At 37.7% G+C, this 15,190-nt stretch overlaps 2 protein-coding genes across 5 annotated transcripts in view; one reads left to right on the top strand and one right to left on the bottom strand.

The window, feature by feature from the left end:
- Positions 1–15,190, top strand: part of ULK4 (unc-51 like kinase 4) — a 663,197-nt gene that overhangs the window by 445,333 nt on the left and 202,674 nt on the right. The gene's annotated exons all lie outside the window — the stretch shown is intronic.
- Positions 7,059–12,161, bottom strand: LOC128592344 (60S ribosomal protein L37-like). The gene is made up of 2 exons (XM_053600249.1): positions 12,019–12,161; positions 7,059–7,393 (listed from the first exon to the last, which is right to left on the bottom strand). Exons 1-2 carry the CDS (start codon positions 12,159–12,161, stop codon positions 7,105–7,107), a joined length of 432 nt encoding a protein of 143 aa, XP_053456224.1. The 3' UTR covers positions 7,059–7,104.

Here is a 15,190-nt window from a genome sequence, read left to right as displayed (position 1 = left end):
ACATGGACACTCATCAGATAAGTGCACACACTTGACTGTGGGATAAAGGGGTAGAGTTCTAGGAAGTTGAAAAGGAATGGCTTGGGAAACCTAGAAGATGGGTGTCCTGCAGGCCAAGGAAAAGCAATTTTCAAAAGGTCGTATTTGTCAAGAGCCATCCTGAGGTCAAGTGCAAAGAGGTAACAGTGAATGCTCTTTTGCATTTAAGCACATTTTCTTATTTTTTTTTCTTTGTGGTTATTTCTGCCAGCTTCATCTTTTACATTCATATTTAAGTAAGCTTTTAGAAGTCCTCTTATAACTTGAATTGATTTCTAATGTGACTTCAAATTTTTCAGAAATTGTGTATCTAAAAGTTGCATATTAAATTCTACCTAATATTTACATTCTCCACCAGAAAACTGAAAATGAGACGGGCTCCCTGCTGATTATTGTCATTTACTTGACTGCTCTGGTGTTGAATATCTAATGTTGCAGCAGCAGTGGTGAGGATGGGCTCACTCTGTGAGTGGCACCTGTTAATTACCTATTGCAGAGAGACGTCACTGAAGTAGAAGACTGTCACAGGATAATAGACCTGCTGTGTACAAGTGCTAAAATAACTTTTGCAAAATCAGATATTAATGAAGCAGATTTATTTTCAAGGTGGAATGCCTTGGTGCCACAGCAATTGTCTATCCTGTTTATTTACTTATTTTTTATCCTTATATTTCTCTAGTGGTGGAGGGATTCAACTTTCCATGTAAAGCCCTCACCCTTATTATTTTATTCTTTTCTGTTCTCAGTTACATCTTTTTAAAAGATGTGGGGGTTTTTCCCCATCCCTTGGATTTACTAAATAGTCTTATTTTCCTTCTTTTCTGTTTTTAGTAATTTTAGTTACAGAACAGCAGTCTTGCAAAGAGGGTAATAGCACAGACCTTGGAGCCACATGGCCTTGGTAATCTACCTTATGCTTTAGATATGTTAAAGCATTTAGGATAGCACCTGGCACATGGTAAGAACAATACAGATATTTGCTATTACTACTGTTTGTCTACACTAGGTTATTACAATGTCAAATTTGTAGCTTTAGAATATTGATTTATAACAAATAGTCACAGTTTGTCATCATGCCTCTTTATTGAAAATTATGGAAAGTACTTTTTATGTAGAATTATCTCAAGTGTAGAGATAAATAATATGATTTGTTTGCCACATTCTGACTTGTAAACTGTCAGAGCTGAAAGAAATCTCAGACATCACATGGGGCTCCTTCTCCATTTACATGGAGGAAGTTAAGGCTTAGTGATATGGTCAGATTGCAGCAGCGTTGAGATCAGAATGCACATATCCAGGTTTCCAGTCCAAGGTGCTTTCTGTGCTGTAATTTATATGATATGGTTTTCCTCTCATTTTGGCCAACCAAAAATGAGTCAATTCATAACCTTTTCCTACAAAACAATGTATTAAATATAGCGTGTCTCCAATATTATCAGACTGGGTTCTTCTAAGTTCTTGATGACAACTCAGAAGTTCATCTCCTTCCTTGGTACAGTGGTTGAGAACTTCTTGGTAATGACAACAGACTAAGCCAAGGCATCTACTTTTTTTTTTTAATTTATTTATTTTTATTGTTAAATCATAGCTGTGTACATTAGTGCAATCAAGGGGTACAATGTGCTGGTTTCATATACAATCTGAAATATTCTCATCAAACTGTTCAACATAGCCTTCATGGCATTTTCTTAGTTACTGTATGTAGACATTTGTATTCTGCATTTAGTAAGTTTTGCCTGTACCCATTCTAAGATGTGCCATAGGTGTGGCTCCCCCTCATTACCCTCCCTCCACCAAAACCTCCCCCCTACCTTCCCCTTCCTTGGCCCTTTCCCCATATTCTTGTGCTATAGTTATAGCCTTCATGTGAAAGCTATAATTTAACTTCATAGTAGAGCTGAGTACATTGGATACTTTTTCTTCCATTCCTGAGGTACTTTGCTAAGAAGAATATGTTCCAGCTCCATCCATGTAAACATGAAAGAGGTAAAGTCTCCATCTTTCTTTAAGGCTGCATAATATTCCATGGTATACATGTACCACAATTTGCTAGTCCATTCGTGGGTCGATGGGTACTTGGGCTTCTTCCATGACTTAGCAATCATGAATTGGGCTGCAATAAACATTCTGGTACAGATGTCTTTGTTATATTGTGATTTTTGGTCTTCTGGGTATAAACCTAGTAAAGGAATTATAGGATTGAATGGCAGGTCTATTTTTAGATCTCTAAGTATTCTCCAAACATCCTTCCAGAAGGAACGTATTAGTGTGCATACCCACCAGCAGTGTAGAAGTGTGCCCTTTTCTCCACATCCATGCCAACATCTCTGTTTTTGGGATTTTGTTATGTGGGCTACTCTTACTGGGGTTAGGTGATATCTCAGAGTAGTTTTGATTTGCATTTCTCTGATGAATAAGGGTGATGAGCTTTTTTTCATGTGTCTGTAGATCGTGTGTCTCTCTTCTTTAGAGAAGTTTCTCTTCAAGTCCGTTGCCCACCCTGAGATGGGGTCACGTGTTCTTTTCTTGCTAATACGTTTGAGTTCTCTGTGGATTCTGGTTATTAGACCTTTATCGGAGGTATAACCTGCAAATATTTTCTCCCATTTTTAGGGCTGTCTGCTTGCTTTACTTACTATGTTCTTGGCTGTGCAGAAGCTTTTTAGTTTGATCAGGTCCCTGTAGTGTATTTTTGATACTGCTTCAATTGCCTGGGGAGTCCTCCTCATAAAATATTCACCCAGGCCAATTCCTTTAAGAGTTTTCCCTGCACTTTCTTCAAGTATTTTTATAGTTTCATGACTTAAGTTTAAATCTTTTATCCAGTGAGAGTCTATCTTAGTTAATGGTGAAAGGTGTGGGTCCAGTTTCAGTCTTGTACAGGTCGCCAGCCAGTTCACCCAGCACCATTTGTTATATAGGGAATCTTTTCCCCACTGAATGTTTTGAATTGGCTTGTCAAAGATCAAATAACGGTAAGTAGCTGGATTCATCTCTTGGTTCTCTATTCTGTTCCAGAAATCTACTTCTCTGTTTTTGTGGCAGTAGCATGCTGTTTTGATCACTATCGATTTATAGTACAGTCTCAGGTCTGGTAGTGTGATTCCTCCTGCTTTGTTTTTATTGCTGAGTAATGTTTTGGCTATTCGAGGTTTTTTTTATCCACACCTTACATTAGCTGCAAACCTAGTAGCTTGCAATAATACAATAATTTGTTCTCTTACAATCCTGGAGACTTCAGAATTCTGACCAGAAGTGTAAAGTCAAGGTGTTGGCAGGGCTTCCTTCCTTCTGGAAGCTTCTGTTTCCTTCCCTTGAGAAACCATATTGAAAGGTTGCTAGTGACCACTCACATTCCTTGGCTTGTGGTCCCTTCTCTGCATCACTTCTCACTTCTGTCAAATTTCTCCTGCTCCTCAGTCTGACCTCTTGCCTCTCTCTGGAAGGAGTCTTGGGACGCAATTGGATAATCCTTGACAATCTCCCCATCTCAACATCCTTAACTTAATGACATTTGTCAAGTCCTTTTTGCCATGTAAGGTCATATTCACAGGGTTCAGGGATTAAGATGTGGATATCTGTGTGTGGATGGAGGGTATTATTCAGTTTACCGCACTCTCAAAGTACCATTTAAATTTAAGCAAGAGTTAAATTTTCTAAATTATTAGCTCTGAGTGAAACAAGATTATTGCCCCACAAAAGAAAATTAATCACAATTTTCTCCAAAATTTAATTGAAAATAGTGTTTATATACAGTCATAGCTATGTTATCACTAGATATCAATCTGGTTGGAAGTAAGAGTGAACCATAGAGGACCACGGGGTGGGAACTGTGTGTTGAGAAGTGGGAGGAGTTGGGAGAATAGACTTGCATCTTCATATTCTGCCCTAGGAAGTCAGCAGATAATGCCAAAAACTGGAAAAAAAAAAAAAATCTGGACGTAGCTAGGCAAATGTATTATTTAGAAATGTGGAGATAAATAAAATAATCAAGTAAAGAAAGTGAAAGTAATTGCTTCTGAGGAGAGGAAAGGTGAGCTGGGACTGCTGTAAGATTCCTGGACTCTGATAAAAATAAACAAAATTAGTACAGATTGAGGACAAATGAAGGAGGTAGAAATAATGTAAAGAATCAAAATAGTAGTTCTAAACTTGACAAGTAGAGACTGCTAATGTAGTCCGCTAAAAGAAGATTAGAAAAGAAAAATAATTCCCAATCTGTTGTGTTGGTTGGGTCCATAACCTACATGCATTGGAAACTTACACTAGCTAAGTGAAAACATCTTAATGTTGGCAAGATCCATTCCAGGGCCCTGGAGCAGCTGGGACTGAAGGCTCACATGTGACACTGGATGCCCTTCTCCCTCAGTCCCTCCCATGGCCATGACTTTCCTTGATATTCTCACTATAATCCAGCTCTGCCTCCTCTGTCCCTAAGATGAGCCATCATCACTGCCTCTTCCAAATTTCAAATGGTAAAACATGTTTCTCAGACAGATGGCCTCTCTCTCCTTGTCTGCCCCTTTTTTGGGATACCAAGGGAAGTAATCATCTGGCTATGGCGAGGAAACCAGTCATCTTGAGCAGAATGGCTGCTGCACAGTAACTGGGTGATATGTGAACTTCACAGTTTCTTCTTCTGGGAATTATCAATGATATTATGCAATTTTGCTTTTAAAACAGGGTGTTGTGAAGTTTAAATTAAAATAATGAGTTATAATGTGTTAAAATGTCTCTGAGTTGACCCTTGAACAACATAGGGGTTAGGTTTGCCAAATCCCCCCTCTACACAGTCAAAAATCTGCATATAAATTTTATTCCCCCCAAACTATGAATAGCTTGTTGATCAGAAGCCCTTACTGATAACATAAACAGTTAATACTTGTTTTGTATGTTATATGTATTATATGCTGTATTCATTCTTGCAGTATAGCTAGACTATATTATATTACAATATAATTAGACTATTATATTACAATATAATATAGTCTAGCTATAGAGAAAAATGTTAAGAAAATTATAAAGAAGAGAAAATATTTTTATTATGTATTATAAATCTCTTTGTCTTAACATTGAGAAGACTGAAAAGTAGGGAGAGGAGGTTGGTCTTGGTGTCTCAGATGTGGCAGAGATGGAAGAAAATCTGTGTATAAGTGAACCTGTGCAGTTAAAACCAATGCCATTCAAGGGTCAGCTGTATTCTTTAGTTAAAAAAAAAAAGCAAACTATAGAATATACCCATGCATAATGTATAATATATGAGCATTTATAATAATGCATATACTTAGAATCTATAGCAAGCTCTCATTCATGGTGCGTTTTGAGGAAATAGGATGTCAGCTAAATTTCTGTCATCTCTGTCACGTTTTTACATACAAATACGTACAGAGGGTGCCCAAAAAATGTATACAGATTTTAAGAAAGGAAAAGTATTAGAATTGTAATACTGAAGTCACATTTGACTTCTGTAATTACAAGAGAAACTATATATATGACAAATAACAAATGTTGGTAACAAGATGGGCATAAAGTTCATATGCAATTTAAATAGTTATAACAATTAGTTACAACTATTTAAATTTATGCCCACTTTGTTGAGTATTATAATTTGAATACAGTTTTGTCCTTTCTTAAAATGTGTATATTATTTGTATTTTTACAGAATATAATTTTAAAAAATGAGGATTTGTCTATCAGGAGTACATATTTCTTCCTTCTTCTTCTTCTTCTTCTTTTTATTTTATTTTATTTTTTTGCAGTTTTTGGCCGGGGCCAGGTTTGAACCCACCACCTCCGGTATGTGGGGCCAGCACCCTACTCCTTTGAGCCACAGGCACTGCCTAGGAATATATATGTCTTTTGGAATAAGAAACTAATGGGAGAAATTGCCACCTCTTTGCATTGCTTATGTGATAATGATCTACAATCTCCTGTCCTTTGGCATTTAGGAGCTGGCATACCTCCTGTTTCTGCCCTCTGCCCTGCCTCATTCTGCTGTCCTCCCAGGCCCTGTGTTCTAGCCCTCCCATCAATGCTTGAATGCAGCGTGCTCAGATCCCAGCCACAAACCTTCTCATTGTTTATTGACCACACTAGGGTGCCCTTCCTCCTGTCCTGTGCCTGTCCAAATCCAGATGTCCTGTGAAGTTTGCTTCCAGTCCCTCCTTCCCCATAAGCCCTGTCCCATCCCTTCCCTTGATCATCATTTCTGACCAGTAGCAACAATGGGGACGCTTCATTCTGTGATGCTGTTCATGTGCAATATCTTTATATGAGCCCTTAAAGGAAGGGGACCATTCCTTACTTATTTCATTACTTAATTTTTTTGGAAGTTCCTTCATTGTCTAGCACTGTAAAACTTACATTATAAATCCTCAGCAGCTTGTGTGAACCAGGGAACAAAAGAATGATGCAGGGTTTCTCCTGAATGTTTACCTAATATCGCAGAGCTAGATGATGAGGGAGGAAGAAAGAGAGGGGCTGAGGATTTCCTGGGTTGTGGTGTGCTCTACCTCAGTCTCAACTCACAGAAGCCTCTGCGTAATTCAGCACGTGCTAAATTAAAGTTGGAATTGAATTAGACAAAGCCGTCAGACTTTTGAGGCAGACCTTGGGCTGTGTTGCTGCTGAGAGATCAGCCTCCCTCCCAGGAGGGTTTCCTTCACTTCCCCTCTACCCACTCTCTATTTCCCGCACTTTCCTGGGCATTGGAACATATAATCAATTGTTCACTTTTTTATCCATTCCCTGGCAGAAATTGGTACGCTTATATGCCCTTGAGTTGATAGGATTAACTTTTTGATTTAGTCATAAACAAAATTATATCTTAAGGCTGAATTAACATCCACTTCTCAAATACAAAAATTGTTCCAGTTTATTTGTTTAAATCATTCCTAATCCATAGTAGCACTCTCTGTGTAATCAAAATGAGTGTACTGTTGGTGCAGAAATCCCATAGGTGTTAAACTTCTCCTTTCAGGGATTTTATAATTGACTTTATTCTTTTTTTTTTTTTTTGATTTTTAAAAACCAAAACATTTATTGCATGACTAATAGTTGAAATTCTTAAGATGAACTGGATGCTGCAACAGCTGCCCTCTTGGGTTTAGGTGTTGTTCCTTCACGGAATCCATGCCTGCGGTACACAATTTTTAGGTGCCTCATCCGACCACTCCCAGTGGTATTTCTTCTTTTAGAGTTGGCACTCCAGTTTCTCTTGTGCTTAGCAGGATAGCCACATTTGCCACAGGTGGACTTTCGTAGGTGGTAGGCCTTCGAGCCACAGTGGCAGCACAACGTATGCGTCTTATTCCCACGCTTTCCAAGCAATGATGTTCTCTTCGTCACGGTGCTTCTGTGACCGAGACCAAAGAGCAATTGAGTTCATTCTATCTAGGACTTTCACTTTAAACTATGTAACTTGGATCTCTTTTTGGTCATGGAGCTAAAATTGAGGATTTCTGCTTAAATCAGAAAATTGCATTGCAGCCCCTGAGACAGGTTATCAGAATAAATTATATGCTTGGAATAATTCAGTCTAATATTCTGTACTAATCATAGGAGAATCCAGAGACTGTTTTAGGCTCAGAGGGGAACTGGACATGTTTGTTTTTAAGATACTCACACATACAAAGTTTTCTTGGGAAAGTAATTCAAAATGAATACTCTGAGTAGAGTCTCTTCAAGTTTTTAGAAGAAAATGTTTAACATTAGCTATGGGGCTGGGCGCAATGGCTCAGGCCTATAATCCTAGCATTTGGGAGGCCGAGGCAGATGGATTGTCTGAGCTCATGGGTTTGAGACCAGCCTGAGCCAGAGCGAGACCCTATCTCTAAAAAAATAGCTGGACATTATGGCCAGTGCCTATAGTCCCAGCTACTCAGAAGGCTGAGGCAAGAGAATGGCTTGAGCCAAGAGACTGAGGTTGCTGTGAGCTATGGTGCTACGGCACTCTACCTAAGGCAGTGGTTCTCAACCTGTGGTTTGCGACCCATTTGGGGGTCTCCTGCATATCAGATATTTACATTACGATTCATAACAGTAGCAAAATTACAGTTATGAAGTAGCAATGAAAATAATTTTATGGTTGGGGTCGCCACAACTTGAGGAACTATATATTAAAGGGTCACGGCATTAGGAAGATTGAGAACCACTGACCTAGGGTAACAAAGTGAGACTCAGTCTCAAAAACAAACAAAAAAATCCAAAAGCAACAACAACAACAGAAAACAACATTAGCGTCTGTTATGTTTGAGAAGGCCCAGCGTATGATCCATGAGGTTCTTTTGATTACAGGTTAGATGCATTACTCTACTTCAGCAGAGCAGAGAATTGTGAATTAGCTTAGTAATACTCATTGGGATAAACTTGTTTGATATCTCCCCTGTCTGGGGCAGAGAAAACCCCTATGGTCCCTGGTGTTAGGATTGGATAAAGGAGAGGCTTTAGATAAAGAAGCAAAATCCCCAGGCCAGAGGGATGGCATAGTTTGGAGTACAAACAGGTTAGGAGGATCAAAGCTGGGGAAAGGTGTTGGGCTGGCAACAAGCACAGTGTAGACTCCTTGGCCTCTTCAGTAGCACCTCTGTCAACCTCAGTGAACATGTTGGACTTGTGCTCAGTAGGGCTGGAATAGAAGAGGCAAAGCCTACACTGAGATGGCACAGAAAATTTTAACCTTAGAGATGTTGGTTTTATTTTTGTCTGGGGTCATTTCAGAGTTCAAATAGCTGCTTATAAAGCTTTGGCCAGAACATGTACACTTGGATACCATATGGCTTGAGGGACCCTACAGTTCCCAGATGCCTCCATTTATACCCTGTCATGTCAGTTAGTCCAAGACAAGCATTGCCACTTTCCATGCTCTAAGTTTTTCTATTTAAAAGCAGGCTTTTAACTTACCTGATTTGATGTGACTTGGTTTTAGTGGTTAAATGGTTAAATGTTGATCAAATGGGAGAAGAATAATGTCCCCACATTGAATTTCACAAATACTTTTTATGCTACTTTTCCAGATTTTCTATTTAGGTTGACTTTAGTGAACCCTAAGTGCAAAAGACTACATGTTTATATGATGTAAATAGAAAATTGTCCCGAAGGAGGCCTCTGTATAGGGAAGTTATATTTAGTTTTAGAGTGTTGTATTCAAATTATTAAAGATAGAAACATAAAGTACTTTCAAAGGCTTGGAAATTCAAAGTGTACTCTTGTTCTCTACTCCACCAGATTTTGAAAAGTAGTGATATAATAAGGACATTGTGACCGGAGCTGGAAATAGCTCATGCACATTAATATTCCCAGAACATTAGGCACTTGAAAATAACTTACAGAGATGACTCCTTTAGGGATTTTCTTATAATTAACACAAAATAATTTTTGGATTTTTTGATGAGTTGCTTGTAATTAATGCAAAATAATTCTTGGGTTCTTTGACTTAATGAATTTTGATTTCTTTTACAACTGTTAGGATGGAACATTAAGAAGTTATTGTGATGGCATTTGACCAGAGGACTAGGAAGTTCTTGAACACTATCCCAGATGCATTTGTACAGCATCTCTGAGGGAGGTGATAAGCATGGAAGTTACAGAAACGTTTTTATTATGCTGGTCTACATAGAGGTTTCTTTTTAGCTACACTGTCCATGTCTACTGGTATGGAGACAAAGGTGGCTGTGTCTTTTCCTCTTTATTTGCTTCAGTGCTCAAACTTCAATCTTGGATCTTAACAGTTTGTGCAAGAAAGCTTTCCTCTTCTCTTCAAATAGATGTATCTTATCTAGAACCAATAGAAAGAGGCAAGAGACACAAAAAGAGACTGCATTCGCTCAGCAACGACTGAGGCAAAGCTGATCTAGGCCACAGGTGGCTACTGCACCTAAGACTGGGTCTAGGCAAGAGAGGTTTAGAGCAAAGGAAGAGAGAAAACAAAGCAAAATAAAACAAGGAATGGGTTAGTCTTTCCTGGGGATCACCTTCTAGTCAGGCCATATTTTCACCAGCCTTCTTAGAGCAAACAAAAGTGGAAAGAGTCACACACCTATCTACACTAATGTTTTGATCCCTTGGAAATTTTTCAATCTGAGAACACAGTCTTGGCAATATCCTTGAACTTCACTTCATCTCTTTGGAGGTAGAGGTGTCTTTCTCTTGGTCATGACTTTTCTGTGGAAAAGAATAAAAATAGGAAGATAGGGGAATGTTAACTTTTTTCCTCCTCCATACCAAAGGTTTCTACCTTGATTTCCTTTGACTTCCTTTTTAGATTTATCCTTTAATTCAGTAAAATACACTGTTTATTATAGGATAGAGTATTGGGTTAAAAGTGCTAGGCAGTAGGGACAGAGTAATATGGGAAAAAGCCAAGCATCAGTGCTGGCCCTGAGTACTAAAAACAACATTCACTAGACACAGCGTACTGTTTCAGCCCTAAGTCATATTTAGCAGTGATAAGGTTAAGGTGAGACAGAACTGCAGTAAATTGTGTCTACTTCAATTTTTTTCTTCAATGTTTTATAGTTTTCAATATACGGGTCTTTCACCATCCTTGTTAAATTACTCCTAAGTATTTTATTACATTTTGTGGCTGTTGTAAATGAGATTGTTCTTTTGAAGAACAATTTCTTCTCAGAAAGTTCATTATTAGTGTGTAGAAAATCTACTGATTTTTTTTTTTTTTTTTTTTTTTTAAGACAGAGTCTCACTTTGTTGCCCTTGCCGCAGTTTTTCTATTTTTAGTAGAGGTGGGATCTTGCTCTTGCTTGGGCTGGTCTCAAACTCCTGAGCTCAGGCAATCCACCCATCTTGGCCTCCCAGAGTGCTAGGATTACAGGCATGGGTCATCCCAACTGGCCGAAAATTTATTTATTTTTTTTGTTGTTGTTGATTTTTGTATCCTGTAACTTTATTGTAATTCTAATAGTTTTTTTGTGGAATTTTTAGGGTTTTCTCTATATAAGATCATGTCATTGGCAAACAACAATTCTATTTTCTCCTTGCCCATTTGGGTACCTTTTATTTTTTTCTCTTACCTAATTACTCTGGCAAGGATTTCCAATAATTGGTCACATAGAAGAGGCAAGAGTGGGCATCCTTGTCTTGTTACTGGATCTTTAAAAACGGGGTTACAGTTTTTCACTTTTGAGGGGCTTGCAGGCTGTGCTGTGCACTGTTTAGACTCCTGGTTATGGCAGATCTAGCTCCTCTTCGCACTAATTTGCTGTGATGGTTGTCTCTCTCCTTGGCCCCTGAGGTAAGGTTGGAGGCTGGATATCCAGAGATTCAAGCTAAGTAGACCTTTTCATTACTCCTGGTACACCCAAGTCACCTTTTCAAATGATCTGTACTGTTAGCTGGTACCTCTGATGGGACACTACTGCTGGCAGGTACACAGAGCTACCACTGAGATTTACATGCTGGTTGCTGTGGACTCTGCCTCCTTTCTTTGCCCTGCGTAACCCCAGGTGGTCTAGCTGTGCAGTTTTCTCCTGTGTTCTCCATGAAATGATATAGGAGTGGGCTTCCTAGGAAGGTTCTCGGAATGTTAAGGAAACTGGATGTCCACCTTCAGTTCTCTTTTCCCTCAGTAGAAACTGTAGTCCCTGAGGAATCTTCTCTTTGTGGCCCTTTGCCATCTTGGGAGAAATGAGACCATTTCTTTTACCCTGTTCACGTAGTAAAGTTCTATGGGCCATGGAAGTGACTTTGGTTTCTTCCAGATTTTTTGGATTTTTACCATTGTGTTCTTGTCTGTGGATAGTTGCTAGTTGAACTTTCTGTGGAGGTTGTGAAATCTGAGACCTCCTATTCTGCCATCTTGCTGATGACCAATTAAATATTTTTGACACCTCCCTCCTCCCCATTTTGACTAATGCTAGTCATTATTTGTTATCCTTTAAATCTCCTTATCATGATTCCTGCTTTATTAGCACTTTTGCCTCCATTTCCTCCATGAAGTCCTTCCATTGTCTGGGATTTACTCACCCTCCATCTTCCACTTTCTGTTTCTCTAAGTCTGGGCTGTCCCTTGGGAACATTTCCATTCTCTCTTCTCTTCTACCCCCTCTTTTCTCAGTCTTAACTGCTACCTGGTTTCTAGGGCTAAATCTCCAAATACCTTTGGACATGGACACTTTGGATGTCTTAAACTCAGCATATCTTAAAAGTTAACTTAGAAAAATTCCTAGAATACTCACCCTCCATTTCTTCTAGTGAATGTATCATGCCAAGAATAGAGCAAGTGCTCAGTAAACACTGCTATCAACCCAGTGTAGACTGTGCACACTGCTTTATCTGTCTACCTCGAATATTCCGGTAGTCTATCCCAACTTGATTTTTTTAGGTCTGTACTTTCAAATTTAAATATTTTTAATGCAGTAAATGTACAAATTTTATATATATACTTCAATTAAGGAATGCATACACTTCTGTAACCAATATTCCATTAAAATATAGAACATTTCTATCACCTTAAAAAGTTTTAAGAAATACATACACTTCCGTAACCAATATTCCATTAAAATATAGAACATTTCTATCACCTTAAAAAGTTCCATCTTGCCCCTTTCCCAGAAGCAACTACTGTTCTGATTTTAATGAAGAGACAAGTTTTCTTTAGAGCTTTAAATAAATGTATTCATACTACTCAATTTATACAGTTCTTTTATTTCTGAGGTCTATCTCTCATCATCATTTTTGAGATTCATCCATGTTGTTGTAGGATTTAGTGGTTCATTTCTTTTTATTGCCAACAGTTTTCTCATTTACAGTATACGTGTGTGAGGTCTGGTCACTCCACATTATTACCAACATTTGGTGTTGGGTTTTTTATTATAATTATTTCTATTTATATGTGGTGGTATCTCATTGTGATTTTAATTTGCATTTCCCTGATTGCTAGTGATATTGAACACTTTTAATGTGCTTATTTCGATGTATCTTTTGTGAACTGACTATTCAAGCCTTTACCTATTTAAAAAATTAGATTAGAGCAGGCAAGGTGGCTGAAGCCTATAATCCCAGGTGGGGTTGGAGGGTTTGAGATCAGCCTGAGCAAGAGTGATACATCCCTACTGAAGAATAGAAAAACTAGCCAGACATCATGGTGGGTATCTGTAGTCCTAGTTACTTGGGAGGCTGAGACAAGAGGGTCAATGAAACCCAGGTATTTGAGGTTGCTGTGAGCTATGGTGGCACAGTATTCTACCCAGGGTGACAGAGTAAGACTCTGTCTCAAAAATAAATAAAAATTAGGTTATTTGTCTGTTTGTTATTGAGTTGTAGGAATTGTTTGTATATTCTAAATACATATTTTAGAGCTATATGTGCATAGGGTGCCAAAAACATGTATACACTTTAAGAAAGGAAAAACTCTATTAAAATTTTAATAATATTTACTGAAACAAAAGATGAATACAAGTCATGTTGAACAACTTTTGTAGTTACAGAAGTCAAATGTGACTTGAGTATTACAAATTTAATACAGTTTTTTCCTTTTTAAAATGTGTATACATTTTTTTGGCACTCTCTATATGTAGCGAATGTTTTCTCTTGGTCTTAGACTTTCCTGTTTGTTCTCTTAATAGTGTTTTTGATTTGCAAAAGTTTTAATGTTTGATAAAGTTGAATTTATCCATTTTTTAATGATCAGGTCTCTTATGGTTCTAAGAAATCTTATCTACCTCTTAGTTGCTAACATTTTATCTTACAATTTTTCCTAGAACTTTTTAGATTTTATGTGTTTGATTCATCTGAAATTAAATTTAGCCTATTGTGTGAGATGCAGTGGTCAAGGATCAAGGTCAAGTTTTTCCTTTCCTTTTTGCTGAAAATAATTTCTTTTTTCTAAAGAAATCCCTTGTTGAAATTCATTTGGCCATATATTATGGGTCCATTTCTGGACTCTGGCATTAGAAACATCTGAAATTGGCATAAATGTATTTATGATCTATGAACAAAAGACTTAATAAAAAAATTAAAATTAAAAAAAGAGAGAGAAACATCTGCATGAATTCATTATTTTTCCTCAAAGAGGTATTTACTTATTGTTTGCATTCACCAAATCAATGACCCAGTATCAATGAATATCCCTAGTGCTCAGAACATGGTCTCTAAATACCTATTCTCATAGTGCGCACATGCACACACACACACACACACACACACTCGCACTCACACACACTCACACCTTGTCTCCTTAGAGAAGTAGCTAATACCTACTCTGAGGTAGGACTCTTATAAGATAAACTTGAGACACATGTAGCAGAAGGAAGGATACTTTCAAGAGTTTCTCAGTAGCCAAAAATGGTCCATGTTGAGCATGAAAAGTATAATGATTAAAATTAAATTAAACCCATAAAATATATTATTTAAAAATCTATTTTTTTTTTTTTTTTTTGTAGAGACAGAGTCTCACTGTACTGCCCTCAGGTAGAGTGCTGTGGCATCACACGGCTCACAGCAACCTCTAACTCTTGGGCTTATGCGATTCTCTTGCCTCAGTTCACAGTGATGCTATAAAATAAACTCATAAGTAACTTTTGGTAGTTTCTAGATTCCCCTACCATGGCCTCCCCCACCTTGGTCATCTTTAGTAGTTGTTAACACTCTAAAATCATTGTTTTGAAGACTAGTACATGAAAGAAAGAATAATTTATCTTTTCCTCTTCAAACCTTATTTTATTATAACCAAATAGCTGATAAGAGATGATTCTTTATGGAAGAAAATCCTTTTAAAATATGCAGAAGGAATGATAAGAATATGAAAATCACCGTATTGCTCTATCTAGTGATTGTTACTAGCCAGTGTTAGGGAACTTTATAGTGGATAGGTTGAGTCAGCAACCCCTGAATCCATGGATCAACTTCAATATCCCTAAGACAGATGGTAGATCTTTCCAGAGTACCCAGCCCCAGGTGTTATGGCCAAAGGGATTGATTGAACTTGAATTAAATTGAGTCTCTGGGCCTAACTATCAGTTTACAGGAAATACAGGGATATAAGAACAATGCTATGATAAAATCTATGAGAAAGATGTTCTAATTTCTCCAGCAAATAAATGGCATAAAAATTGTGTATTTGGGAAGAATTTTTAGATAGTAAAGATTAACAATCAAATGGAATGTGTGAACCTGGTTTTCATACCTATTAAAACTA

The sequence above is a fragment of the Nycticebus coucang genome, chromosome 8, assembly GCF_027406575.1.
Source record: "Nycticebus coucang isolate mNycCou1 chromosome 8, mNycCou1.pri, whole genome shotgun sequence".
Classification (NCBI taxonomy): domain Eukaryota; kingdom Metazoa; phylum Chordata; class Mammalia; order Primates; family Lorisidae; genus Nycticebus; species Nycticebus coucang.
The sequence above is the reverse complement of the archived record's forward strand: the minus strand, read 5'-3'. Positions and strand labels throughout refer to the sequence as shown.

Coding starts and splice junctions, on each gene's coding strand:
- LOC128592344 (XM_053600249.1), bottom strand. CDS start 12,161: ATGTCCAAAGGTATTTGGAGATTTAGCCCTAGAAACCAGGTAGCAGTT. Junction 7,394..12,018: donor CAGAAAGTGGAAGATGGAGG/GTGAGTAAATCC, acceptor TCTCGGTCACAG/AAGCACCGTGACGAAGAGAA.